General features: G+C 41.3%; 2 protein-coding genes and 1 long non-coding RNA gene across 11 annotated transcripts in view; 1 reads left to right on the top strand and 2 right to left on the bottom strand.

Moving 5' to 3' along the window:
- Stimate (STIM activating enhancer) overlaps nucleotides 1-1,760 on the bottom strand; it is a 55,093-nt gene extending 53,333 nt beyond the window's left edge. The window contains exon 1 of the mRNA XM_006981501.4: nucleotides 1,491-1,760. Within this exon, the coding sequence (XP_006981563.1) occupies nucleotides 1,491-1,650 (160 nt within the window). The 5' untranslated portion in view covers nucleotides 1,651-1,760. The remainder of the gene's footprint in view (nucleotides 1-1,490) is intronic.
- On the top strand, nucleotides 683-21,098 carry LOC121832225 (uncharacterized). Of its 2 annotated transcripts, XR_013042148.1 has the most exons (5): nucleotides 683-1,171; nucleotides 2,359-2,535; nucleotides 2,995-8,119; nucleotides 16,738-16,807; nucleotides 16,918-21,098. It is a non-coding gene; the product is annotated as an uncharacterized LOC121832225 (long non-coding RNA). The 2 variants fall into 2 exon arrangements; XR_013042149.1 differs by lacking the exon at nucleotides 16,738-16,807.
- Nucleotides 4,548-25,991, bottom strand: part of Sfmbt1 (Scm like with four mbt domains 1) — a 126,198-nt gene continuing 104,754 nt past the window's right edge. For 4 of the 8 annotated variants that reach the window (XM_016000092.3, XM_076544158.1, XM_042284509.2 and 1 more), the window contains exons 14-22: nucleotides 22,919-22,961; nucleotides 22,237-22,304; nucleotides 21,369-21,508; nucleotides 17,090-17,199; nucleotides 15,920-16,095; nucleotides 12,783-12,961; nucleotides 12,358-12,603; nucleotides 11,099-11,227; nucleotides 4,548-9,938 (exon numbers count right to left, since the gene is read on the bottom strand). In XM_016000092.3, coding sequence (XP_015855578.1) covers nucleotides 9,798-9,938; nucleotides 11,099-11,227; nucleotides 12,358-12,603; nucleotides 12,783-12,961; nucleotides 15,920-16,095; nucleotides 17,090-17,199; nucleotides 21,369-21,508; nucleotides 22,237-22,304; nucleotides 22,919-22,961 — 1,232 coding nt within the window. In that variant the 3' untranslated portion in view covers nucleotides 4,548-9,797. The remainder of the gene's footprint in view (nucleotides 9,939-11,098; nucleotides 11,228-12,357; nucleotides 12,604-12,782; nucleotides 12,962-15,919; nucleotides 16,096-17,089; nucleotides 17,200-21,368; nucleotides 21,509-22,236; nucleotides 22,305-22,918; nucleotides 22,962-25,991) is intronic. The other 4 variants (XM_076544161.1, XM_076544160.1, XM_016000094.3 and 1 more) reach the window with 1 other exon arrangement.

Genomic DNA, 25,991 nt, shown 5'->3' with positions numbered 1-25,991 from the left:
CGGAGAAGAGAGGGGAAGAAGCCCCATTCACGGTATCTCAAAATCACATGTATATGCACCTGTCGGTCGGCAACAGGGTCTGGCTAAGGGTCGGCAACAGGGTCTGAAACCAACTACTACTGCGGGAACAAACGAGCATTGGGCCAGCAGAGAAAATGGCAAACACATGAGCAGTTGGGCACGTCTTGTTCAAGGCCAAGCAGCCACAAAGAGTGGCCAGAATCAGAGGCTCTTCAGGGCCACTTGAAGTCTGGGAGAGTTTGCCCAAAGAAACCTCCTGTTATAAATAAGCAAGGTGAACCCTGCATCTGCATTCAGCTGCAGAAGCCCCCATCACCCCCAAATGAAGAGCAGATGCCGCTGGAACTCCCCATTCTGACCACGGAGCACAGTTTTGAGAACACACCAGTTTTGGAATTAATGCTTCTTTAGTTATAACTCCCCTCTAACACATTACAGGGACACTCCAAGGCCTGTGTGCCAACAGAACCTCCATCCTTTAATAAGAGGGGGATGCCCATCAGGGAGACACCACAGCCTGCTAACCCCAGGGCACTAAAGGCCCTTACCCCACCGCACCCCACCGCACAAGGGCCAAATGCGACTTCCTTCTTGACTGTCAAACTCTCAAGGAATAGCTTTAGGCGCCTTAGCACGGGGATTCTGAGACCTTCCCCAGACTTTCTAAGCCTCCTTCATCAAGCCAACCAGGACGTAAGAGCTTCACAGAAAAAAAGAGGAAATTTAAAATGTAAATAACAAACATGGTTTGGGAAGAACAGCCTGGGGAAACTTCAGATAAAACTTAAATAGGAAAGCTTGGGATAGAGCTGAACAGGTGGAAAAGAAAAAGGAAGACGAGACCGAGGTGGGGACCAAGACAGTCCGAGAGGATCTTTCCTGAACAATGGAGGGAGTGTGACAGGAGGGTCGCGCGGCAATCCGGGGACCCGGACTGCACAGCCCTAGCACTACAGGTGGGTGTGGGTGCGGGATTTATGCGCCAACAGAGAGGGCGAGCCTTACGAGCGAAGGTTCAGGGAAGATGCAGCACTGGACTAGCGGGACTGAAGGCTGCGGTCTGAGAGCCCCGGGGAGGTGAAGAGGAGCCCGAGAGGAGCCCAGAGCCGGGCCACCTTTCGGGGGGTCTCAGTCCATACCGGAAAGTGAGGTAACCTTAATTTGCGATGGCAAGGTGGGAGGGGACAGCTCTAGGCTGGCACCTGGTGAGAGAGAGGTCTAAGGTGGTGAGCTCAGGGCAGGGTCGCTCCGGCCCAAAGCCGCAGCGCTAAGCCGAAGAGTGTGAGTGAGGGTCCGGGACTCCCTTCCAGTCTGCGGATGCCCAGCACGGTCTCGCGGGAGGAGGAGGCTCCGCAGCTCTAGGGCCCGGTCCCCAGGCCGGAACTCTACCGACAGGAGGGACCCTGGGGTGGGGCTGGGCCCGCAGCTGGCGACGCGGGGCCAGGGAGGGGCTGGGGTCCCGGACTCACGCATCAGTGTGCTGAAGGCCACGACGCCGAGCAGCCCCTGCAGGAAGATGCCGAAACTGTGCATGAGCGCGCCGCTTTCACAGCGGCCCGCCCCGGACGCGACCGTGGAGGCCGGCCCGCCTGGCAGTCCGCGGCTCACGTTCCCTCCCGGGCCTTGCATGACGGCCTGGCGGCAGGGCGCGAGGGCCGCGCCGCCCAGCCGCGACCCGGGACCCGGAGCTGGGAGCCGGTACCTCAGACCGCGGCCGCCTCCGCGCCGCGCGTAACCCGACGTCTGAGATCGCAGAGCTTGATTGGTCCGGCCAGGCGGGAGGCGGGCTTCGCCCCTCTCCAGGGGCGGGGCTCCGGTCAAGGCTAGGGGGCGGGGCCGAGGGGACTCCTTAGCAGGTAGACGGAGCAGGAGAGCAGGACTGTGTGCAAGGAATCAGCAGAACCCTGTGCTCTAGGTCGTGAGGACAGCGTCAGAGACAGTGATTAAGCCTGTCGTAAAACCCCTTTCCCCTCCAAGGTGCATTTTTTTTTTTTCGAGACAGGGTTTCTCTATGAAGTTTTGGTGCCTGTCCTGGATCTCACTCTGTAGCCCAGGCTAGCCTCGAACTCACAGAGATCGCCTGGCTCTGCCTCCTGAGTGCTGGGATTAAAGGCGTGCGCCACCACCACCCGGCTGTGAGTCTTTTTTTGAGACAGGTTTTCTCTGTGTAGTTTTGGTGCCTGTCCTGGTTCTCAACTCTGTAGCCCAGGCTGGCCTTGAACTCAGAGATCCGCCTGCCTCTGCCTCCCAAGGGCTGGAATTAACGGCGTGCGCCACCACCGCCTGATCCAAGGTGAATCTTTTATGCTCTGGACAACTTACTAAAAATACTCATAGATTTTGCCCCCAGATTTGGACTCACTACTTCAGAAGTGGAGCCCAATTGTGCAGCTACATTGTGCTGAAGCACGGTGCTGAGTGCAACAATCTCACTTCTTGCCACGCTAGACATCGAGGGTTCTACTTTCCGTGGCCAAAGGCCAGAAGATTTGATTCATTACTCAAAGATTTAAGGTGAGTCGTTCCCCCACCATTTACATAATTTGTGGGGTTTTTGTTGTTTTGAAACAGGCTTTTATGTAGCCCAGGCTGTCCTCAAACAAGTATGTGTAAAACAAGGATGGCTTTGAACTTCTGAGCCCCTTGCCTGCACATCCCAAGTGCTGGGATTTCAGGCCTGTGACACCACAGCCTGATTTTGCTGTTTTGAGATGGGGATCTTGTTGAGTTGCCTGGGATGATTTGGAACTTCTGGACTCAAATGATCCTTCCACCTCTGTCTCCAAGGAGCTCTGACTACAGCTCAGTGCCATTACACTTGGCTCCTTTTTGACTTTAACGGTCACTTCAGCATCGTTTACTTGATAGAAATATATTGAATTTAAATGAAAAGTCAGTATGTACATGCCCCTACTTTGTTCACCTATGAGGTGCAACTACAAATTGAATTTCTTTTATGTTTGTTTGAGACAGAGTCTGGAACTTGTTATGTAGACCAGGATTTGCCAGCTTCTGCCTCAAGGCATATGCCACCACACCAGCCTGATTTCCTTTTTTTTAAAAATACTAATTAAAATACTAATGATGGATATGTGATGATCTCCAATACACCAGTGTGCAGACAGACACCCATTTCACTCTTAATACCTGGGCTCCTAGACTTCTCGGGTGTCTCTCTAGACTCCTCTGGGTACTCGAGATCCCCAACTTTCCTGCTCCGTATCAATGGACATGTGTGTGGTACAGGTCCAACAGACATTGAGCTACATTTGTTGGACAATAAATATCTCAAAAGAAATTTCTCCAAGAATGTTTAATTATCAAAGAGCGCTAAATGCTATTCAAAGATCTCCTGGTTAGCAGGAATATTAACTCTGTAATTCAGAAAAAAGTGCAAGTCTCCATCCTCTCACAATCTACTCATACAGCCTTCTAATTGTATGGAGGCCGTTCCCTACTCCTGCCCAATGAACTGCTGCTCAAGCTTCAGCCCACCTGACCTCCGCACCCCCACGGTGCTTTCCCTTTCCTTGTGATACTTTTCAGACTGTTAGCTCACACAGCTGTCTCTCCTATCTCTGAAGATGAGCTTCCTGAAAGCAGAACTAGTCTTGATTAACTCCGGAAACCAACAGATTTAGCACACAACAAACATACATTTAACTGGATTTCAATTTATAAATTTTAAAATGCTCCATAAATTTATTGACCATGAGGGAAAAGATTAAGAAAATAAATGGATATGGGAAACTTAAAATTGCATTATTCCCTTTAAGTCCAAGAAGGATCTTACATAAAAGTGCTTAACAGTTACAGTTCGTGTTCAGGGAGAACCAGAGAGTGTATCTTAAAACAGAAGAGACTGTGACCGGGCATAAGATTATTAGTTACAGCCGGAGGGTGTAGGGGGTGGGGTGGTGGTGCACACCTTTAGTCCCAGCACTCAGAAGGCAGAGGCAAGTGGATCTCAGTTTGAAGCCAGCCTGGTTTACAGAGTGAGTTCTAGGAGAGCCAGGGCTACACAGAAAGCTCGTCTCAAAACAAACAAACAAACAAACAAAAAACCAAAAAGATTATTAGTTACTTGAAGACAGAGTGCAAGAAAAATTGCACATAGAGCTGAAAAGTGCAGTCTGGGACAAAACACTGCTCTGTCATTCAGATGTGGATGATTCTAAGGCCCACAGAGAACAAAAGACAGAGGATTCTGCTCAACTTATCTCCTCTTAGTAACTTAAAAAATTTATCTAAATCCAGAAGGGACAGCAAAAGACAGCGGGGCTTCTAGAGTTCTATTCAAGTAGGAAGGGCCTTCTACTCATTTCAGAAATGACTCGCTGACGCCCCACTAGAAAGAGTTTGGAAGAATGTACTCTCTAGCAAAAGCCTTTCTTACTATAAAATTAGCACAAATGAAGTTAAAGAGATTAATACCTGTTTATAATTTTCTCACAACCACTTAAAACTGTCATATCACAAATTTATTATAAACTTATTTGCCAAAAAGAAAGAAAAACACACATATATTCATTCAAAATAGTTTTGTTTTGTTTTTAATCCTTTAAAATTATAACCATCAAACTTGATGGGAGTTATTTTAATAGGTACTCTAGTGCATTCTTCTCCTTAAGTGTACTTGGTCTTCAATGCATAAATTTTTAAATTAAAAGGAAAAACAGCAAGCAGGAAGGATACAATGCCAAAAGCATTTCATTTTGTTCCAAACACGCAACTTATTTTTGTTTTTTTTGGCTTGTTTTTTAAAAGTAAAAATACATTAAACAAGGTGCATTACTTGCAAGGAGAGATTATTGGAGAGAGGCCTAAGGATAGAGCTGGATCCGGCCTGGAGTCCCATCCTGGCATGCCTCTGATTGTCATTAGAGAAAATTCAACTAAAAGAAGAGGAGGGAGGTGAGAGGAAAAACAAATGAGCACTCAGCGTCTCAAGAGAAACTATCTTCCCCAGTATCTTATAAAAGGACTAGAGACTGCCCCTTCACCTCTGCCCAAGCTTTGTCAACTTTTGTCTCCTCCACTAAGCATCTGCTTTGTGATCTGAGTTGCCCTTAAAGTCTGTAACCTCCTCTATTCTGCAAAGCTAGACACAGAATAAGCCATAGGGGAGGGAACCCTGAAGACAGTCCCTCTCACACACATCAGCAGGGGGACACTGTCCACTGTCAGCAGCTCCCTTCCCTCCTCCCTGTGGCTCAGCTCTGCACTCCACTGCTGGCAGTGACAGCTGTCTGGTGAATCCACAGCACTTCACTGGGGTAGGCCCTAACACCATACCAGACTAGTCAGAAAAAGCATTAGTTTTAGACCTACTCTCCTATCCCCTACCTCCTCTATAAACCTTCACTCCTGTGTTTGCAGGTTCCTGTGAAATTCTGACTTCTTAAACACAGTAGCAAGAAAATCAATATGCACTGCATTTAATACCCACTACCTTTATGTTTCATACTTAAGGCTGCTCCCAGAGCCAAGTTACCTGTGTGGCTGAAGACAAGCACCGAGGAAAACAAGCCCCAAGTGACTGGACCTGGAACCATATCCATTTGGACTAGACTTTGGGTTTAGAATTCTTACAACTAAACTCTAGGTCAATAGGTAGCTTACTAGGATAAATTCAAACTCCCCAAGTATATACATTCTTATACAAAGCAATCACCAAAATTCATGAGTAAAACATTTAAAATGGAAAAGCCAGTGCCAGGAAAGTGATTGTTACTTCTTGGTTGTACAGGAGGCTCTGTCCTTACAGAGTTTCTAATCCAACACCATGGCTACAAGACACATAAGTACAAAGGTCCTCAGACCAGAGACATCCAAATCTACAAAGGCAGTATCTTGTTAGCCCAAGCTTTGTACTTCACTTCTGTGATGTGCTTTCTTACTTCAAAAGGACAACACAGGTCCTATTGATAAAACGGATCATTTAGGGACTTGTATGAATTTGCACACACATGGAATATATCCAGTATGTAAGACAAGTTCAAACTCGATGTGTGTTTCCACATTCATTCCAGCACTTCTGGCAATCAATGAAACCAGAAAAGAATCTCTTCAATGTAAGTTTTTGGTGAGAAGTATCAAGTAAGAATAAGCATCAGTGATAGTTTTTACAATGATTTCACATTGCTGCTACCTGTCATTTAGATCCCCTGATATGCTGTGTGTCTTGAAAACAGAGAGGGTGGGGTGTTTTGAGTCCTACCTGCCTTATTAATGGGGTGCTGTATTCAGGCATCCCATTAATAACCAACTTGGTTCTCGAGAGCATGTAAAATGTACTCAAGTCTTCCAAGTCTTCAGGAAGTTGGGTCTAATGCCTTTTCCCCAACAGTGAAAATAATTTTACTTCTAGGAAAAGAGACATACAAAGGTCAAAGTCTGAAGTGGTTTTCTATTCCTGCCTCTATCATAATTCAAAAAATATTTACCAAGATCATCCCTTCTAGAGGTTGGCTAGTACCCTTCCTTGAGACATATTATAAACACAGGGAACCAAGTACATTGCTAAAGAAAGACTAAAGATAGAATTCAAAGGCTCCATTAATGCTTGCCTATATTTGAAAAGGATGAAGATGGCTCACAAAGGAAAATAGCGGTCACAAGAAACCAATAAAATATAGTCAAAACATCAGGGCCAATCTGCACACACAGGTCACGGTTTCTCCTAAAGGACCAACAAAGCTGTAAAGTCTAGTTTAAGTCAGTTTACTTTTCAGGTCTAGGAGGATAATGGAGGCCATTCATGTGTTTCTAAGTTTGTCAACCCAGGTTAAAGATGTATCACAATAAACTTGCCTGCAGGCAAGCTGTGAGAACTGCAGACGAACTCCAGACAACATACTTGTAACCAATTTAAGAGCTTGGCTTCCTCAGAAACAGACGTCACACACAAATGTGCAACATATAAGCCCCTTACCCCAACAATGCAAGCTATTACCAAGCTTAAAACATCTGAGAATCATCGTAATTGAACAATCACTGCTACCCAGCCTAACCCTAGCATATTAGTTATCTAACTTATTATCTTATTTATCTAAACAGAAAAAAAAAACAACAACCAAAAAACCCCCAGAGTCTCATATAGTCCAGGCTAGCCCAGAATTTATTATGTAGCTGAGGATGATCTTGAACTTCTGATCTTCATTTCCACTTCCCAAGTGATGGGATTAGAGGTATGTATCACCATACCCAATTTGGGATTAGAATTTTATACTTTAAAAAGTCCTCTGCAAAATTCTCTGTGTAGCTTTGGAGCCTGTCCTGAACTCAATCTGTAGACAAGGCTGGCCTCGAACTCCACAGAGATCCACCTGGCTCTGCCTCCTGAGTGCTGGGATTAAAGGCATGTGCCACCACACTGGGCTCCATAATTCTTCTTTAATGTGACTATCAAGTATATTGTATCCAAATAAGAGTGCAAGGAACACTTAAGGATACCCTCCTCACTTGTCTAATTTATGACTGGCCTTTCTACAGGAGAAAGGAGAGCCTGAATAATTATGGTACAGTCAGACAAGACTGTTGTGTTCCAACCCTCCCCTACTCAGGACTACGTAAGGCCATGTGCTTCACCTTTTCAGACACAATACCTGTCATCTCTGCTAGTTCTACATTCTGTCATCTTTGAGGTCACGAAGAGAGACACAATGACACAGTCGCCGCTGTCACCCTTCCTTTTACTAAGACAACAATGTGAGCTCCTACAGGCATAGTTTTAGGAGGCCCCCCTTTTGTACTAGTGACTTGACTGTGGAGGTCTGGGGAAATTCTAGGAAGACAGCCACTCCAAATCAGCCTGCCAATACTAGCTGTTTCCGAGTGTCAAGTATGCTTCTCTCCCAGGGTCATGAACCACTCAAGTTTTTAAAAGCTGGATCTCTAAGTAAGCTCAAATAATGAGCTGTGACTGAGATGCGGCAGCTTCTTCCAGATACACCTGTTGGTAACAATATGAAGAGTTACTACTGTGTGTAGACTTGGCTGGAGGGCTTCAATTAAAGTGGTTCAAGAGTTATCCAATGAAGAACAGGATCCAGATTACAGACTTTCCCAGTGTCCATAAAAACAAATGGGGGTTGAGGTAAGAAAAAAAAAATCACAATTTAAATTTGTAATATTACCTTATATTTGTATAGTTGTTCAGAATTTACTCAGTTTGCAGTTTTAAAACATTTTCAATTCTTGAGGAAAAATGCTTAGGGTATAAATCTGTAGAGAGATTAGGGTAACCCCAAAATAAATAAATAAATAATTAATTAACAAGGAAAACATTTAAAGGAGGCAACCTGTGTATGTATGTCTTTCCTTACTCATGGCTACAGTATAGTAAGTGCTATTCTTCTAGAATAGCTAACAATGCCATTATAAGTGAAAATTCACCTAGAGTTTCATGTCAACTAGAGTTTAATTGAAAAAAAAATTCAAAGAATGAGCTACTGAATGAGAATCCTCAGACTGTAAATTACATTAAATTTAAATTGGTTTAACTGCAGACAGGTATACACATGGCTGAACAGAGGCTTACAGACTCCTCCACCACCTCTCTCATCGAAGTACCAACCAACTCTGATTGGCTTTCCAGATAAGACAAGATCTGGGACATTTGGGGTGGTGGGGTCATAGACTCCATAACTACTTCTCAATACTTATCATGGAGGACACTGCTAACAACCTCCATACTTTGCGCCACCCCCAAAGCCACATTTTCTCTGCTGTGCTTCTACCTGGACACATCTAGAAAATTGGGAAAACGGGCTCTACAGTGGATCCCAACAACACCTACTGATCTTCACTGAGAGTGGAGACTCCAGAATGAAACAGAGGTAGTCAAACAGCTCTAGGGAAAAGTAAACATAAAATAAAAGCCACTTATATATCTTTCAGAACTAATAGGGAGAGAGTAATTCAACTGAAATACCATACATTAGCCTTCGTGAGGCCGCCTAACAAAGGTGGCCCAAACTGGGTCAAGATGAAGGAAACAACAGTAGAATTCTTAGGACAAACTGGTTAAGGGATTGGGGTAAGTGCCAAAGGACATCTTTAAGAAAGCAGACAGGGCCTTCTCTAACTTCTGTCACAGATTTAGCATTCAGCTTAAAAATGGCATCATACAAAAATGTCACTCATGGCTGTAAGCGCAGTCATCAACAGAGGTAGTAAACAAAGGAACTCCTAAGAATAGATTTTAAAATGGATCAAAGTGTGACTATACATTCAAAACCTTAGAGCCACATAATCATCCCCAAAATGAACTGCTTTAATTTAAAAAAAAAAAGAAAAAAGAAAAAGAAAAAGCTTAAAAACACAATGACAATGAAGCACTGATGTGCCATAGGCACAGTCCCAAATCAGTGCTGACTTAAAGCTGTGTCCTCTTTTCAAGAAAGAGAAAGCAGAGAACAAAGTTCAACCTACAGTGGGAAGGAACAGAATGAAAATAACCAAACTGGTGCTGTCCAGATCACTCTCTGTTTTCCCATTAGTGGGAATTCATGTTTTTAAGGTTTTTTTTCTTCTCACAACTTTTTGAACTGCAATCTTCTGAACAGAAGTCCGTATTTCCACTGTAGAACAGCCGTTTCTGTGCTGTTTTCGCTTCCGCGGTGTGGGTCCTCCTTCCCTGAAAGTGCAAAGAAAGCAAGCCAACATTTGCAGGGCTGACAGTCCGCCCCAGGACTACTGCAGCCACCTGCAGAGCATGGTCAAGGGTTTGCTGCACTGTGCTTCAAAGACCCAGCTCACTCTGCTTGTCCTTCTCAGTTGGCAAACTGCTCATAAAAAGCAAACTTGATCCTCTCTATGTGATGGCAAAGCTTGATGGCAGGGCCCAGCTTTAAGTCCATGCACTCTTGAACAGTGGGCAGGGTAAGGAGCAGAAGGGCCTGCCCATCGATTTCCTGTTGAGGACAAAGAACAGAGTGTCTGGGATGTGCACACAAACGCAGCTCCTCCACGACTGCCCTGCTTGCATTATCACAGCTACAGTTCTCTGCTTCCCTGTATTAATTAGTTACCCCTTCTGAAAAGGGCCCAAGTCTGTCACCCGAGAAGCTTTCAGAGTTAGTAATAAATCCTACTATAGCCTTGAGACTCTAATCTACAGATTCTGCTCAACAGAAATTCAGTATCTGTGAAGCCCTGTACCTAACAACTAATTGTGAAAAGGAAACAGACTAAAGGACTCTATCTTTTTCTTTTCTTCCTTTCTTTTTTCTTTCTTTCTTTCTTTCTTTCTTTCTTTCTTTCTTTCTTTCTTTCTTTCTTTCTTTCTTTCTTTCTTTCTTTTTCTTTGTTTCTTTCTTTCTTTCTTTCTTTTTTTTTTTTTAGACAGGGTTTCTTTGTTTAACAGCCCTGGCTGTCCTGGAACTCTTTGGAAGACCAGGCTGGCCTCGAACTCAAGAGATCCAACTGTCTCTGCTTCCTGAGTGCTAAAATTAAAGTCGTACAAGACCATGCCTGGCTAAAGGACTCTTTCTAAACCTAAAACTAACTGAAAATACTAACTATAACTAATGTTCTCCTACCTTGTAAAATTCATAAAAACCTTCAAAGATGATCAGGCCTTTATTTTACTTTTGAGACGTGGTCTCACTGTGTAGCCTCCAATTCACTATGTAGCCCAGGCTGGCCTCCAACTTGTGAGCCTCCTCCCTCAACTATCCAAGGACTGAGATAACAGTCATAGATGCTGTTTTGAATAGCACTACATCTTCTATCTTCCGTAACTATTTGTGGTCATCACTCTAGAGCCTGGCATATTAAAGATGCTAACTTAAAAAAAAAAAAAAGGCATCAAATCATTATTTTTAAAAAGATGAGGTCAATTAATATATGCCCAATTTTAAGTTATTTAAATATTTATAGAATTAAATTTCGAGGGAAAACAAAGCAATAATCTGCTGCAATTATGGTACAAGTCATATCAGTAACAGAAGGGAACTACAACGATCTTTTGTACCAAAATATTGTTTTCTAAATCTTGTACTTTTTGTCTATTATACACATAGTTCTTTGCCAAACAGACATTATTATTACAGGCTATGCTAGTCATGATTACCTGGTCAAGGAATATTCTTGCCAGTGGAGCACAGTCAGTGGACCTGATGAACCGCACAACATCTGCCACACTCCATTTCAGTGGGTTACTGTCCAGGTGAAGCCTTTCATCAACTTCAATCCTTATTTCCTTCATTCCCAACAACAAGATCAAACCAAATGGTATAAGCGCTAACATTTTAAAAACGTCTCCCCAAAGAAATTCAATAATCCATCAAGACAGGATTTAAAGTAGCCATAAGACTAACATCCTCCATTCCCCTATTCTCCCTCTCTCGGACTGATTTCTTCCAGCAAAGATGACAAAGAGGCCTACATGCATTAGCTATTTGGGAAACATAATATGAATTTTATTGCATTTATATTTCAAATGTGTCTCTGGACTATTTTGGCTGTTCTCTGGGTAGGATGCTAGAACAAATGGTATTTCAAATGAGAGCAAGAAGAAGAAATCTTTTATTGCTCCTGTTACTTGGACATTTTAAAAGTCCAGTTTAAAACAGTAATTGTGTTTGTTTTAGAGGGGTTTCATGCTGCCCAGGATAACTTTGAACTCATCCCCTTCCCAAGTACTGGGATTACAGAGTATGTCACCACACCAGTTTTATACTGTGATGGGAATTAAACAGGGCTTCATACATGCTAGGCAAGCACTCTACCAGCTCTATAATAAGTGTAACATCCAGTATTATATAGGTCATACAATGTCCATAGTAAATATGATAAACAAGACAACTTAATGAGAATTAAATGAGTAAATAATTTGTTTCTAGAAAACTACACGTATCATAAAAAATTATTTAAAACAAATGGCAGATTACAAAAAAGCTATCAATGAAACTTTTTCTTTTTACTTAAACCAGCAGCTTGAGAATGTCCCTTCATAAATAATCTCCAAACAATTCTTGAAACACATGAAGACCACAGCTTTGAGGATCACTTTATTCTCTTTTTTTAAAGATTTACTTGTACTTGTATTTGTGTGTGCATGTACACTGTACCCAAAGGGGCCAGAAAAGGACATCCAAACTGGAATTCCAGGCAATTTTGTGGGACACCCTGCCATGGGTGCCAGGAACCTAACTTGAGGGCTCCAGAAGAGCAGGATGCTGAACCATCTCTCCAACTCCTGGGGATCAACTGAAAATGACCCTACAAATTCTTCTAAGTTTATATGGAAAGAAGTGGAATGCTAGCACCATAAATGATAGATTGTAAAGGGAAATGAAAAGATTTTTTTTTTTCTTTTAAACAAGGTACCTTTGGTGAAGGAGGCTTATTTTCCTCATCTGAGAATGAAGGAGTGCGGAGTTCTTTTTTACTCATCTCTGTGTCTGGGGGCAGTGGGGTGGGCATCTCGTTCTGGGGGGGAGAAGGGGAGCATGACTTTTTTTCTGACACTTCGGATTCTTCCTGTAATTCATCCTGCTGTTCGGATGCACTGTCCTCACTTAGCGAATCCTCATCTCCCTCATCAGCATCATCCTCATCTTCACCCCCACTGCCCTAGAGGAAAAGGAGAGAAATCTCACTCAAACTCAGGACAGAGCAGTAGTCACTGGACCACAAAACCATCTACTGACCAGAGACTGAGATGACAAAAATGTGCAGGCACTATGTGTACAGACTGTAAAGCAGTGGTCATCTGGCCCCTACAAAGGACAGATATGCCACAGATCTCATACCTGGGGTGAGCCCACTGGGGTATTGTCAACAGATGCAGACGCGCGTTTCTTCTTATGAACAAAAATATTTTTCCTCCTTTTTCTCTTCTTACTGGCTTTTTTCAGGGCACAAGCTAAATTACTATGACCACCAGGTGGCCTTCCAATTCTTTTATTTTTCTTCTTTCCATAATAGTGTGCTAAATATAAATGACCAAAAAGAAGGAAAAAAGTAGCTCCATTATTGTTGTGTACCTCAAAACCACAGGATTTCATTAGCACAGCAGAAAATGGGTATACTACATTTGTAGTTTAAATTCCATACACTGGAATAAGCAGAGAAATACATAATTTGATTTTTGTACTATCATGTAAAAATGTAAACAATCCTCACTTTATTGAGGCACACAACCTCCCCATCAATACAGAGAGTTCTCAGGGCCCCAGTCATTCATTTGCAGGCTAACCTCTTTCCTAATTCCTTCAGTGCAGATGAACTTGCTCTCTGCAGCACCATGCAGTAGGCAATGCTTTATGAATTGCTTCTTTCATACACTATGATTCATCTTCATCTCATCTGTGCTGCATATATAACATTTAAGTAGCTCATTCTTTATGTTGGTGAGTAGGATTCTATTATATAGATGTACCCATTCATTGACTTCACTGTTGATGTGCACTTGGGCCATATCCAGGTTTTGATCATAATTAATAAAGTTGTAATGAAGAGCTCAGGTTCTTTGCAAGAGGAGTAAGTGCTCTTAGCCACAAAGCTATTTCTTTAGCCTCTCAAACAAGGCTCAAACAGGGTGTGTTTTCATTGTTTTACACAAATACCTAATAATTAATCTGCTGATGTTTTAAACAATTTAGTGTTTGTGTGGAAATTTCTCATTGTAGCTTAAAAAAATAACAATTACGTAGATTTATGTGGTACATCATGACAATCCAATATATTTGTATAATATATAAGAATAAGATCTGGTTAAACAATATAGATTTTACTTTAAATGTTTATTTTTTGTACTACTAACATTTGAAATCCTCTCTACTAAGTATTTTAAACATATAATTAAATGTTGCCAAAAGTTAACCTTCCATATGATCAGTCTAAGAATGATCTCCAAGAATACCTCCTTTGTCTTAAAGGAGGCAGATGGTATTCCTAGGCATCTCAGACCTCTGTCCTGGGGCCTCTACACACAAAGGTGCACACAAACATAAAAAGTTACCCCTCCAATCCTACTGCATTATTGTACAGCAAACAACACTCTCCACCCCCACCTCCTGCACATTCTTCCTAGGCTCTGGTAAGCAAGTACTGTTCTATTACTAACTTTAGCTCCCACATAGAAGTGGGGATATTTAGTATTTTTCTTCATGTGTCTGATTTGCTTCTCTTATAGTAACATCCCGAAGTTCTATCCATGTTACTAAAAATCTCAAACTTCTGTTGCCCAAGTAACAAATTCTATTGAGTCATTTTCATGTGCTTACTGCACATTTGTATATCATCTTCCACGATGTTTGTGCAAGCCTTTTATTGTTTAAAACTGTTTTCTTTTTATTTTAAAAAACAAAACAAAGTGACAATGTAGATTGAACCCAAGATTAGACAAGTACCCTACCACTGAGTTGTAATCACTTTTTATTTTTTACATTTAAAAAAATTACTGAGAAAAATTCACATATAAAATTCACCCGGTGGACTGTTTACTGGCTTCAGTGCAGTAACTGCTGTGTGAAATCATCAACACTAATTCTAGACATGTTTCTATTTTTTTTTATTTTAATTGATCCAAAATTCATATAACATACAATTAGCTATTTTAAGTATGCAATTCAGTGGTAGTTAGCATATTCAAAATGGCACGCGGCTATCTGCTCTGTATCATCTCATAACTTCCCTTTTTATTACTGAGTTGTGGAAATTCATAGAATGTTCTGGAGAGAATTCTTGGCTAGATACACACATATTTCCCCAACATCATGGTTTGGCTTCCTCTTTTTAAAATGGCATTATTCAAAAAACAGAGTTCTCCATTTTGGTGTTCTTCTGTGTTTCCTTTATGTCATCAGTATTTCTGGGTCCTCACTAAGAAGTCTTTGCTTGTCTTGAGGTTTTGAGACTACTCTTGCTTTCTTCTAGAAGCTCTTTAGTTTTAGTTTTTACATAAGGCATCTATAAGTCTAAAACTGACTTTTTATGTTGTATGATGGAGGAGTCTGGTTTTCATTTTTCTGTTTGGCTATCCACTGTTACTGGTACCGTGTTAAATTGAGTTCTTGCTTCACGGTCTGTCACCCTTGTTGGAATCATTTGATCTTCTACGTTCCACTTTATTTCACTCCACTACTCTTTAACATTTGCGTTTCTGCATGACCACAACCGTCTCTTATGGTTAAAAAACACTAAGTCCTTCCACGTTATTTGTGTTCTTTTTTCAGGATTCAAAGTTTGGGTATTCTAAATACTTCTTATTTTTCTTTAGAGTTTAGAATATAGAGACAACAACATGCAAGAGCTGACACAGTGGTGTATGCCTACAATCCCAGTAACTGGAGGGCGGAGTAAGGCCAACAGCAAGCTTGAGCAACCCAAAGCTACCTAGTTTTAGGTCAGTCAGGGCTACACAGAAAGAGTGTTTCAAAACGAGAGCTGGGCACGGTACTGCACCCCTGGGCTACATACGAAGACCTTGTCTGAAAAAACAAACCAAAGCCAATCTAAACCAACAAAGACCTCAACACTTCCAACTTCCCTCCCACACACACAGGAAGAAAAGGGGGGCTTGGGATGTAGCTTAGAGACAGGGTGCTTGCCTAGCATGCATGAAGTCCTGGGTTCAATACCTAATACCACACGGAGGGAGGGAGGGAGGAAAAGAAGGGGATAATATTGTCTATGTAGCAAAGTAATGTAAAAATCTAATATAATTTTCTGTAAAAATGAATTCCTCCTTGATTCTTTCAATTGTAGAGTTTTTAACATACAATAAACAACAAAAACAGAATAAATGAGATCACATAACCAACAGTGTATTCATCATCTAGATGATCCTTTATAGAAAAATCTTGTGCTTTTGATAACATGAATGTCTCTACAAGATGTAACATGGCAAATGTTATGGCTAACACATCTGAAAACCATTACTCACTGTATTTAGTCTTTGTAAGAACAGAGCAGTTCTCAGAACACGTATCCAGAACCATCCGTGGACCAAAGAGGTTAGGGCAACATTCCAGTTTGATACATGTCTGCCGGCAGAATTCAGTCACCCGATCCGCTGTTTTCACTATCTCAACAGTAGCTCGGTAACTCTTTCCTTTATATCTACAGTTAGAAAACATCAGATGTCAAATTTATTCCACCAATGATTACCCTAAGAAAACTTTAACAGAAGCATGCTGAAAAGCTTACTTGTCTTTCATAGCTTGAGAATTCTTTTTTTTTTAATGATTCATTTTTATTCTATGTGCATTTATGTTTTGGTGGCATGTATGTCTGTCTCTGTGAATGTTTTGGATCCCCTGGAACTGGAGTCACAGATAGCTGTGAGCTGCCATATGGATTCTGGGAACTGAACCTGGATCCTTTGGAAGAGCAGCCAGTGCTCTTAAGCGTTGAAACATCCTTCCAGCCCCTATAATTTGAGAACTCTTAAAACCAAAAGGAAGTTCTACAGTCTGTACTTAAGTCTATACTTAAATCTGGTATGCTATAACTTAAAAATTAAGTTATTTAAACAAGAAAGAAAAAGCTTTTGCTTTCTGTCCTTAGGTAAAAGTGTGTGTGTATATATGTAATCATGCATTTATTTATTCATTCAAGTGATCAAACCCAGGGGCCTCAAGCATGCTAGGGAAGTACTCTACCACTGAGCTCTGTTCCCCAGCCTTGAAGAATTTTAAATACTACTTTTACTAACTACTGCAAAAGCACCCTTTTTACTAAATCTTCCTTTATCCTGAGCAGTGATCCTCAAAGTATGGCTCATGGACAATATGACATGCCAACTCCCATCCATCCACAAAAAAAACTTCAGGTCAGAAAGCAATAGTAAACGTTCATAAACTTTCACAAACGTTTAAAACATAATTTTCTCTATATCCACTCTAAGAAAACTGTTCTTGTGTTTATGTTTGTATTTTTTAGATTCATTTTTATCATATAACAGAAAGGAAATCAAAAAGGGAAATCAGCCTGGTCCTTCACCACCAACAGCTGCAGCAGCTCTGCTCTGGGGATATAAATGATCTGACACTACCAAGAAGCTCCAAGGCCTGTGAATGACAAACAAGAGGAAAGGGTGAGGTACTCTACTCACTTGGCTTTTAGGACTTCCCCACATCCATGCCACACAGAGTCTTTGTCCAGCTGGAGCTCACGAAGGACACGGCTGGGTTTGTAGGCTGCATTGATAAGTAAAGTGAGGACCTGCAGAAATGTGGGTTCAAGAGGAAAGAGAAAAAGAAGACCATTAGACTTTTAACACACTTGCTAGCCTTAAGACTTACAAGATCATTTTGGAAATTATTTACAGTTATATTAAGAATGTTAACAAAATAATAAAAGCAAAAATATATCAGTTACAAATTAAGAGAAATTAGATTACTTAAACCATTCAGGAAAAAAACAAGCACCACAAATTGGAAAGTACTCTAGCATGTGCTTCCAAATGTTTTCGCATGGTGGCGCACAGACAACTGTATTTATTTGGGACTGGGGAGGAAAGGGTTTACTTCACTTACAGGTTACAGTCTTTTATTAGGAACCTAGTGGCAAAAACTGAAGCAGAGGCCATGGAGGAACACTGCTTACTGGCTTGGTTCTTGTGGCTTGCACAGCCCGATTTCTTACACAATGCAGGACCACCTGCCCAGAGGTAGCACTGCCCACAGCGCACTAGGCCCTCCCACATCAATCATTAATCAATAAAATGCCCTAGAGACTTTCTGACAGTCTGGTGGAGACTCTTCTTCCCAAATTGCACTAGCTTATGCCAAATTGGCAAAAACAACCAGGAGAAAGACACTCTACAGACATCAACCTTCTGATGGCTAGAGGGTCTGGAAACTCCAGCTTCCTCAGACTCTGCCTTGCCCTTCTCAAGGCTGACAGGTTCAAGTCCTCAAATGTGTTACTTGCAGCACACTGACCAAAGGTGCTGAAAGCCCCGGAATTCACAGCTTACTCATGGATTCTAGTCAATGCCACACAACCTCAAGTTGTAAACTAATCTTACAGTGAACACATACACTCACACACACACTTTTTTTTTTTTTAAACATGGGGTCTTGCTTTGAACTCAAAATTCTACGGCCTCAGCCTCCTAAGTGTTAGAATTACAGGCACATGCCCCTACCACTCCCATCAGTCATCCCATCCACTGAGTTGATCTAGGACTACTTGGAGCCTGAACTTGAGAGTTTGAACCTACAACTTCAGGCAAGGCATCCTAGAGCCAATCCACTTGCTCCCACACATGGTCAGCCATCTGACCTGCTGGTTCCTGGACTATGTGAAGATGAACCCTGATGCAACTTAGACCTTTATCCTACCTCATCCATGTGGTGTGGTGACACAGTGCTCCCTGGCCCAACCCCTCCCAACTCCTCCAGTCTCCATGCAGCTGCTAGCCGGGGACCCTGGAGCCAGTCTTGTGGTGTAAGGACAACAGCCACCCACTTGTACTCCCTGGCACAGGCCCTCCCCACTCTGCAGGCTCTGTGCCAGATCTCCCTCCAGGCCCAGTCAGGCCCACACATCCTGTGCTCTGGCTCAGTCTGTGAGTCCACCTGACCCTACCTCTGCCTGAATCCTCCCCAATTCACAGAAAACAAATAAAATTATAACTGCTGAAACACAAAATACAACTAAGAATACAAACAACAACAAAAACCCCACAATTAAATGGCTACAACCACACACCTTTCAATAATAACTTTAAATATTAATGGTCTCAACTCTCAAAAGACACAAGCTGACTGAATGGATTAAGAAACAAAACTCCATCCTTCTTTTGTCTACTAGAAATTCAGCTTTAAAGACAGTCACCACATTTAAGTGAAAGGATGTAAAAAAGTATTTCAAGCAAATGGGCACAGGAGGCAAGCAGGCATTGCTATCCTAATATCTGGCAAAACAGACTTTAAACTAAAACTACTAGAAGAGAGAGACACTTTACTCTGACCAATTAACAACTCTAAACATGTATGTGCCAAACTCTGGAGTACTCAATTTCATTAAAACAAACAAACAAACAAACAAACCAAAACCTCTTACTAGAATTAAAGACACCAATGATCAACAACCCAGTAATAGCAGGTGATTTTCATACCCCACTGTCTCCATTAGACAGGACATCTGGACAAAAGATAAACAGAAAAACATCAGAATTAAATGACAACATATATCAAATATGACCTAACAGCTAGCTACAGAATACTCCACCCAAACACTAACTAAAACACATTCTACTCAGCAGCCTACATCATGAGACACAAATCTTAACAAATTCAGAAGAACTGAAATAACTGTGTATCCTATCTGACCATAATGCAATAAAACTTCACACTGACAACAAAGAAATCTCTCCAAAGAACATAAGCTCACAGAGATTAAACTACTCATTACTGAATGATGAATGGGTCAAAGAAGAAATGAAAATTCCTGGAACTAAGTAACAATGAAAACACAATACAACAAAACACTTGGGACACATAAAAAGCAGCCCTATGGGGGGAAACTTATAGCTCTAAGTGCCTACATTTAAAAATCAGAAAAAGCACAAATAAATTACTTAGTGATACAATTCAAGGATTTGGAAAAACAAGAACAAATTAAACCCAGTAGATGACAAGAAATAATAAAAATCTGAGCAGAAATTAATGAAACTGAGATAAGTAACACTAAGAATCAATGAATCTAAGAGCTGGTTCAAAGATAACTAAAACTGATAGACCTTTAGAATTAAAGGTATGCATCACAACACCCTACTTTTCATATGCAGTATGAAAAGCTCCTCTATATAGTCTCCTCTATACAGTACTCAAGCAGTCTCTGATAAACACCTTGTTTAGAAAGAGGTGAACCTATTGGAAGATTTTCTTAAGTGAATGTTCCCTGAGGAACAGAAACAAATTGTATACCAATTTGCAATGTAGGACAGTAGTATCCAGCTTTAACTGACTTTGTGTTCTGAGTTGCAGTGGTTTAAAAGCCCAGAAATAATTCACAAACTTTAAACTGTACACCATTTTGAGTACGCCGATGAAATCCTGTACCACTGCCAACACATATGGATTATCTCTGCCCACTGTGTCCAAGCTGTACACGTTATCTATAGCCTCTTAGTAGCTGTGCCAGTTATCAGATCAGCTCTAGAGAAACCACAGTACACTTCACAGCTCAAACAACCCTAGAGTAGTCTAATGTCACACCACTCATCATGTAGGCATTGATCCGCTCTCACATTGTAACAGTAGAAGATACAACTTAGTAAGGTAATATGAAAGATGACTTTCAATCAAGTTTTATTATAGTATATTGTTATAATTTTCTATTTTATTATTTGCTATTGCTGTTAATCACTTACCATGTCTAACTTATTAAATTTTATCGTAAGTGTTATGGTTTGGACACGGTTTGAATATGTGTCCTCGCCCCCCTCAACCCCCCAGCTTCCCAAAAGCTTATGTGTCAGAATCTTGGTCCCCAGTATGATGTAGACAGAATTCTAAAGAAGTGAGGCCAGGGGGAAATTGCCATGGTTAGTTTTAATTGTCGTGTCAGTGAGGAATTGTCTAGATTTGGCTCCTCATGGGCATGTCTGTGGGGGATTATCTTGATTACACTGATTGACCCAGCCCATAAGTGAGCAGCAGCACTTCCTGGGTTAGGGAGCTGATCACAAGCCTGCAGACCTCCATCCTTCATCTGCCCTTGACTAATGCATGTGATACAATGTGAGTAGCTGTTCCCAGTCTCTGCTGGCCTGACTCCCCTGCAATGGTGAATTACAATGTGCATTATGAGCCTTTTCTCTTTAGGCTGTTTTTGTCAGATTGTTGTTGTTGTTGTTGTTACAGCATCAGCAAATGACACTAGACGTCCTTAGAAAAACTGGAAACGTGACCTCAGAGAAGACAGCACGACAGCCTCTCTCCGGTTTCTTACTTGGCAACATGGTTCTTCCTCACATGTGTAGTTCTCACTATGAGTTGACACAGTTGAGAGGAACTTCACCACAAGCCAAATCGATAGGGATACTTGGTCTTAAACTTTTTAGCCTCCAAAACTATGTACTAAATAAACCTCTTTTTCTTCATAACTAATTTCTCTCAAGTATCTTGTTGCAATAACAAAAAAGTATTAATACATACAGGAAAAAAACAGAATCTATAAGGTTTGGTGCTTTTCACAGTTCGAGGCACTACCTGAAGTCTTAGAATTGTATCATCATGGCTAAGAGAGAACTACTGTAAATGAGATGTTAGTTATATTTGATTAAACCTCTAGTTGTTGTATCAATGGCACATGGTTCTCTGTATGAATGATCCTAAGAAATTCGGATTTAACTTCCAAGTTCTGCCTTAGAACCTTACCTCTCTAAGTACCAGAACACAGTTCCCAGGACCTACACATTGAGGCAGCTCAGCAATTCTTCCCTTGTTAAGGTATGGCCCTGAGAAGCAACGGTGGTTGAAGTATATCTTTGGACAACAATATTTTCCATTGGTCATCACTGGAAATGAAGAAACAAGTGTTCACAGTTAGTCATTCTCACTCTACTCCGTTTCCAAAGATGAGTTGGGGGTGGCAACCAACATACACACCATTACATGAGTTTTGAGGTTTTACACATGCTATACAAGCTTTTGACTACATTCCCAGCCATGGAAATACATATTTTGAAGCTTAGCATACTGTCTGACAATGCTCTTAAATATTTTATATTTACTTTATGGAACTTACCACTATCCTGAACTACATTTGTTGATTAACTCCTGGGTAATATAACACAAATCTAGAGCCCCACACTTATGATAAAGGAAGTAGAAGACCTACTCCATGAACCCATTAGTCTTGATGGTCAGTTATTTCTTTTATAGTCCTTCAAATATCAATTGTTCAGTATTCTACAACATTCCTAGAGATAAACTTTGAACATTATCCAGACTTACATCTTATCTCCTAAGCCCCATCTTAATTAATACTTCAAATGTACAGGGACTTTTGGTTTATTTTATTTTGAGATAAGAGTCTCACTATGTAGCTATAGTTGACCCAGAGTTTTATATATAGACCATGTTGGCCTTGAACTTGAGGTTATCTTCCTGCCTTTTATCTCCCAAGTGGTGGGATGACAGACATGTGCCACTACATCTGGCTCAAATGTATTCTTTATTTCCAGATACAGTCCATTAAAAGGCATCCAAGAATCTCTTCTACCCAATGTCACAAATAATATACCTGAGTATGGGGAGTTCATCTGATTCTTCAGGCCCTCATGGACAGTTCTTGAAGACAGTATTCTGGGTCAAGAAAACAAAGGAAAAAAATAGTGAAATTATTTAATTTAACTTAATTAATTTAATACCAGCAAAGCCTGCAGATTGGTTTCCTTCAAAAAAGCAAATGTGGCCAACTTGTAAATCTAAAATAGAAGAATGCTGTTAACTCATAACACATTTTTTAAAAGTAGAAATTGTTTTTAAAACAATACAAGGCCAAGTGGTGGTGGTGCACGCCTTTAATCCCAGCACTCGAGAGGCAGAAGCAGGCGGATCTCTGTGAGTTCGAGGCTAGCCTGGGCTACAGAGTGAGTTCCAGGAAAGGCTCCAAAGCTACAGAGAAACCCTGTCTCAAAAAAAAAAAAAAAACCACCATACAATCCACATCTGCCTTAAATGATCCTGCTGACTCAGCCTTTAAAGTAGCTAAGATTATAGATGTACACCACCATGCCTAATTTACAGTGCAATTTTAGGAAAGGTGTATGAGAGAAATATATAAGCTATCAAATTCGAGTTAAAAGTATATGCTTCCATCTGAGAAAAAACACAAAGGAGACAAATTCCCTTTAACAGTTATTTTCCCCTAGATATTCTAAATTTCAAACCTGAACTGTTTAGACATCTATTATATTACTTACTGTTTTTCTGGCTGAACCACTGCAATTTTCCTCTGTTTATGCACTGTAAGAGAAAAAAATGCCAAAAAATTTTGAAGACAAAGGCAAAGACTTACACTTGTAATCAGCATATTTAATACCTGGTTGTATGTAAATAATGAGCAAGTACTTTTAAATTAGTTTAAGTGTCAACATCCTTAGGAACATTTTTCTAGGATGGGATCTTTTTAGAAAAAAAAAAGAATATTTTCAAGGATCACTAGGCTAATCACTACCTACAAATACTTTAACAGAAAAAACAAATACTGAAAACAAAGGCTGATTGGACAAGGACCCTAGAATCAGTTAATGGAGCAGCAGTTTTCAACACAGTGCTAGAGAAATAAAACATCCATATATACGAAGCCAGACTCTTATCTTTCTTTTTAGTTTTTCTTTTTTTTTTTAATTTTTTTTTTTTTAATAATTACTTATTATTTATACAGTGTTCTGTCTGCATGTGTCCCTGCAGGCCAGAAGAGGGCACCAGATATCATTACAGATATTTGTGAGCCGCCATGTGGTTGCTGGGAATTGAACTCAGGACCTTTGGAAGAACAGTCTGTGCTCTTAACCACTGAGCCATCTCTCCAGCCCCGCCAGACTCTTAACTTATATCATATATAAAAATGAAAGCAAATTACCAAACACAGAGATAAAACTTCAAAACCCTTACATATCAAAAAAAGTTCATGGCACTGAATTTGTGGAATCCTTCTTAAATATGACAGTAAGAGCAGGGGTGATAAAAAAAAAAAGCCAATGAATTACACTGGAATACATTAAAATTAAAAACGTGTGTAGAAAGAGAACAGAGGGTTGACAAGAGGGCTTGGTGGATAAGGGTGCAGTGATATATTGCTTGTAATCTAGGAAATAAAGAAGATCAGAGGACAGAGCCAGCCACAGAGGTCAGGCAGTGGTGGCACACACCTTTAACTCCAGCACTGGGATCACACCTTTAACTCCAGCACTGGGATCACACCTTTAACTCCAGCACTGGGATCACACACCTTTAACTCCAGCACTGGGATCACACACCTTTAACTCCAGCACTGGGATCACACACCTTTAACTCCAGCACTGGGGGATCACACACCTTTAACTCCAGCACTGGGATCACACCTTTAACTCCAGCACTGGGATCACACCTTTAACAACTCCAGCACTGGGATCACACACCTTTAACTCCAGCACTGGGATCACACCTTTAACTCCAGCACTGGGATCACACACCTTTAACTTCAGCACTGGGATCACACACCTTTAACTCCAGCACTGGGATCACACACCTTTAACAACTCCAGCACTGGGATCACACCTTTAACTCCAGCACTGGGATCACACACCTTTAACTCCAGCACTGGGATCACACCTTTAACTCCAGCACTGGGATCACACCTTTAACTCCAGCACTGGGATCACACCTTTAACTCCAGCACTGGGATCACACACCTTTAACTCCAGCACTGGGATCACACCTTTAACTCCAGCACTGGGATCACACACCTTTAACTCCAGCACTGGGATCACACACCTTTAACTCCAGCACTGGGATCACACCTTTAACTCCAGCACTGGGATCACACACCTTTAACTCCAGCACTGGGATCACACCTTTAACTCCAGCACTGGGATCACACACCTTTAACTCCAGCACTGGGATCACACACCTTTAACTTCAGCACTGGGATCACACACCTTTAACTCCAGCACTAGAAGGGTGGAGACAGGAAGTGATATGGCTGGGCAGAGAACGGAATATAAGGTGGGAGGAGACAGGAACTCAGGTCTTTTTAGGTTCTTGCAGGCTGAGGAGCTGGTGAGTTAAGAGGTGGCTTGCTCTGTTTCTCTGATCTTTCAACTTTCACCCTGATATCTGGCTCCGGGTTTTTAATAAGACCAATTAGGGCTCTTGCCACTCAGTCTGACAACCTGAGTTTGATTCCCAATAAACACTTGATGGAAAAAGAGAATCAACTCCCAGAAGTTGTTCTCTGACTTCCATGTGTATGCAGTGGCATGTGTATGTGCATACAAAAACACAAATATACACACACAATAAATGTAGAAAAAAACCACCACCATATAACTAAAAGAGAGTGAAGGGGCTGGAGAGATGGCTCAGCAATTAAGAGCACTTGTTCTTACATAGAACTTGGGAGGCAGAGGTAGGCAAATCTGAATTCAGGGTCAACCTGGTCTACAAACTGAGTTCTAGCCCAGCCAGGGTCTACATGGTGAGAATTTGTCTCCAATTAAAAAAAAAAGGAAAGTACAAATTTAAAAAAATGGCTACCTCATTCCAATAGAAGCCAGTTTCTGAGCTGCCCTATGAAGAGATCCATCTGGCAAAGAACTTCAGCCAATGATTAGCAAAGAACTAAGTTCCTCAGTTCAATAGCCTATGGAAATGAATTCCTGTTGCTAATGTCTGACTGTATTCTCAAATTAATTCTGAAACCCTACTTACACATTAGAAGGTGAGGCATTTGGCAAGCGTTGAAGACAGACCTTTCATAAGTGGGATTAGTACCCCTACAAAGAATGCCCCAGAGAGTAAGCAGTTTGTTTTAGCATGTGAAGACACAGCAAGAACATCTCTGGGCTGAAGAAAAGGCTCAGAGGGTAAGAGTACTTGCTGCTTTTACAGAAGACCCTGGTTTAGTTTCCAGTCCCAACATGGTAATTCACAACCATAAGTAACTCCGTTCTGGGGACTCTGATACCTTCTTTTGAACTCTGGGGGCATCAGGTACCCACATGATACATATTTATACATGCAGGCCAAACACTCATACACATATGATAAATTTTTTTAAATCTGAAAAAGAAAAAAAGGCCTTATCTAGAAAACAGATCCTAATATCTGCAAACACCCTATCACTTGGACTTCCTAGCCCCCGTGATAATAGATACATTATGTTATAGAATTTTGCTATCAAAACCAGAATGGACTAAGACATTTGCCAGTACCTATCTGAGTAAACATGGGGAGCCTAGTTCAAGCCCTAAGATAATACCTGCCCTTGTGGAACCCTGTATTATTACAGTC

The sequence above is a fragment of the Peromyscus maniculatus genome, chromosome 9, assembly GCF_049852395.1.
Source record: "Peromyscus maniculatus bairdii isolate BWxNUB_F1_BW_parent chromosome 9, HU_Pman_BW_mat_3.1, whole genome shotgun sequence".
In the NCBI taxonomy this organism is placed as follows: Eukaryota; Metazoa; Chordata; class Mammalia; order Rodentia; family Cricetidae; genus Peromyscus; species Peromyscus maniculatus.
This window is presented reverse-complemented; position numbering and strand designations above follow the sequence as displayed.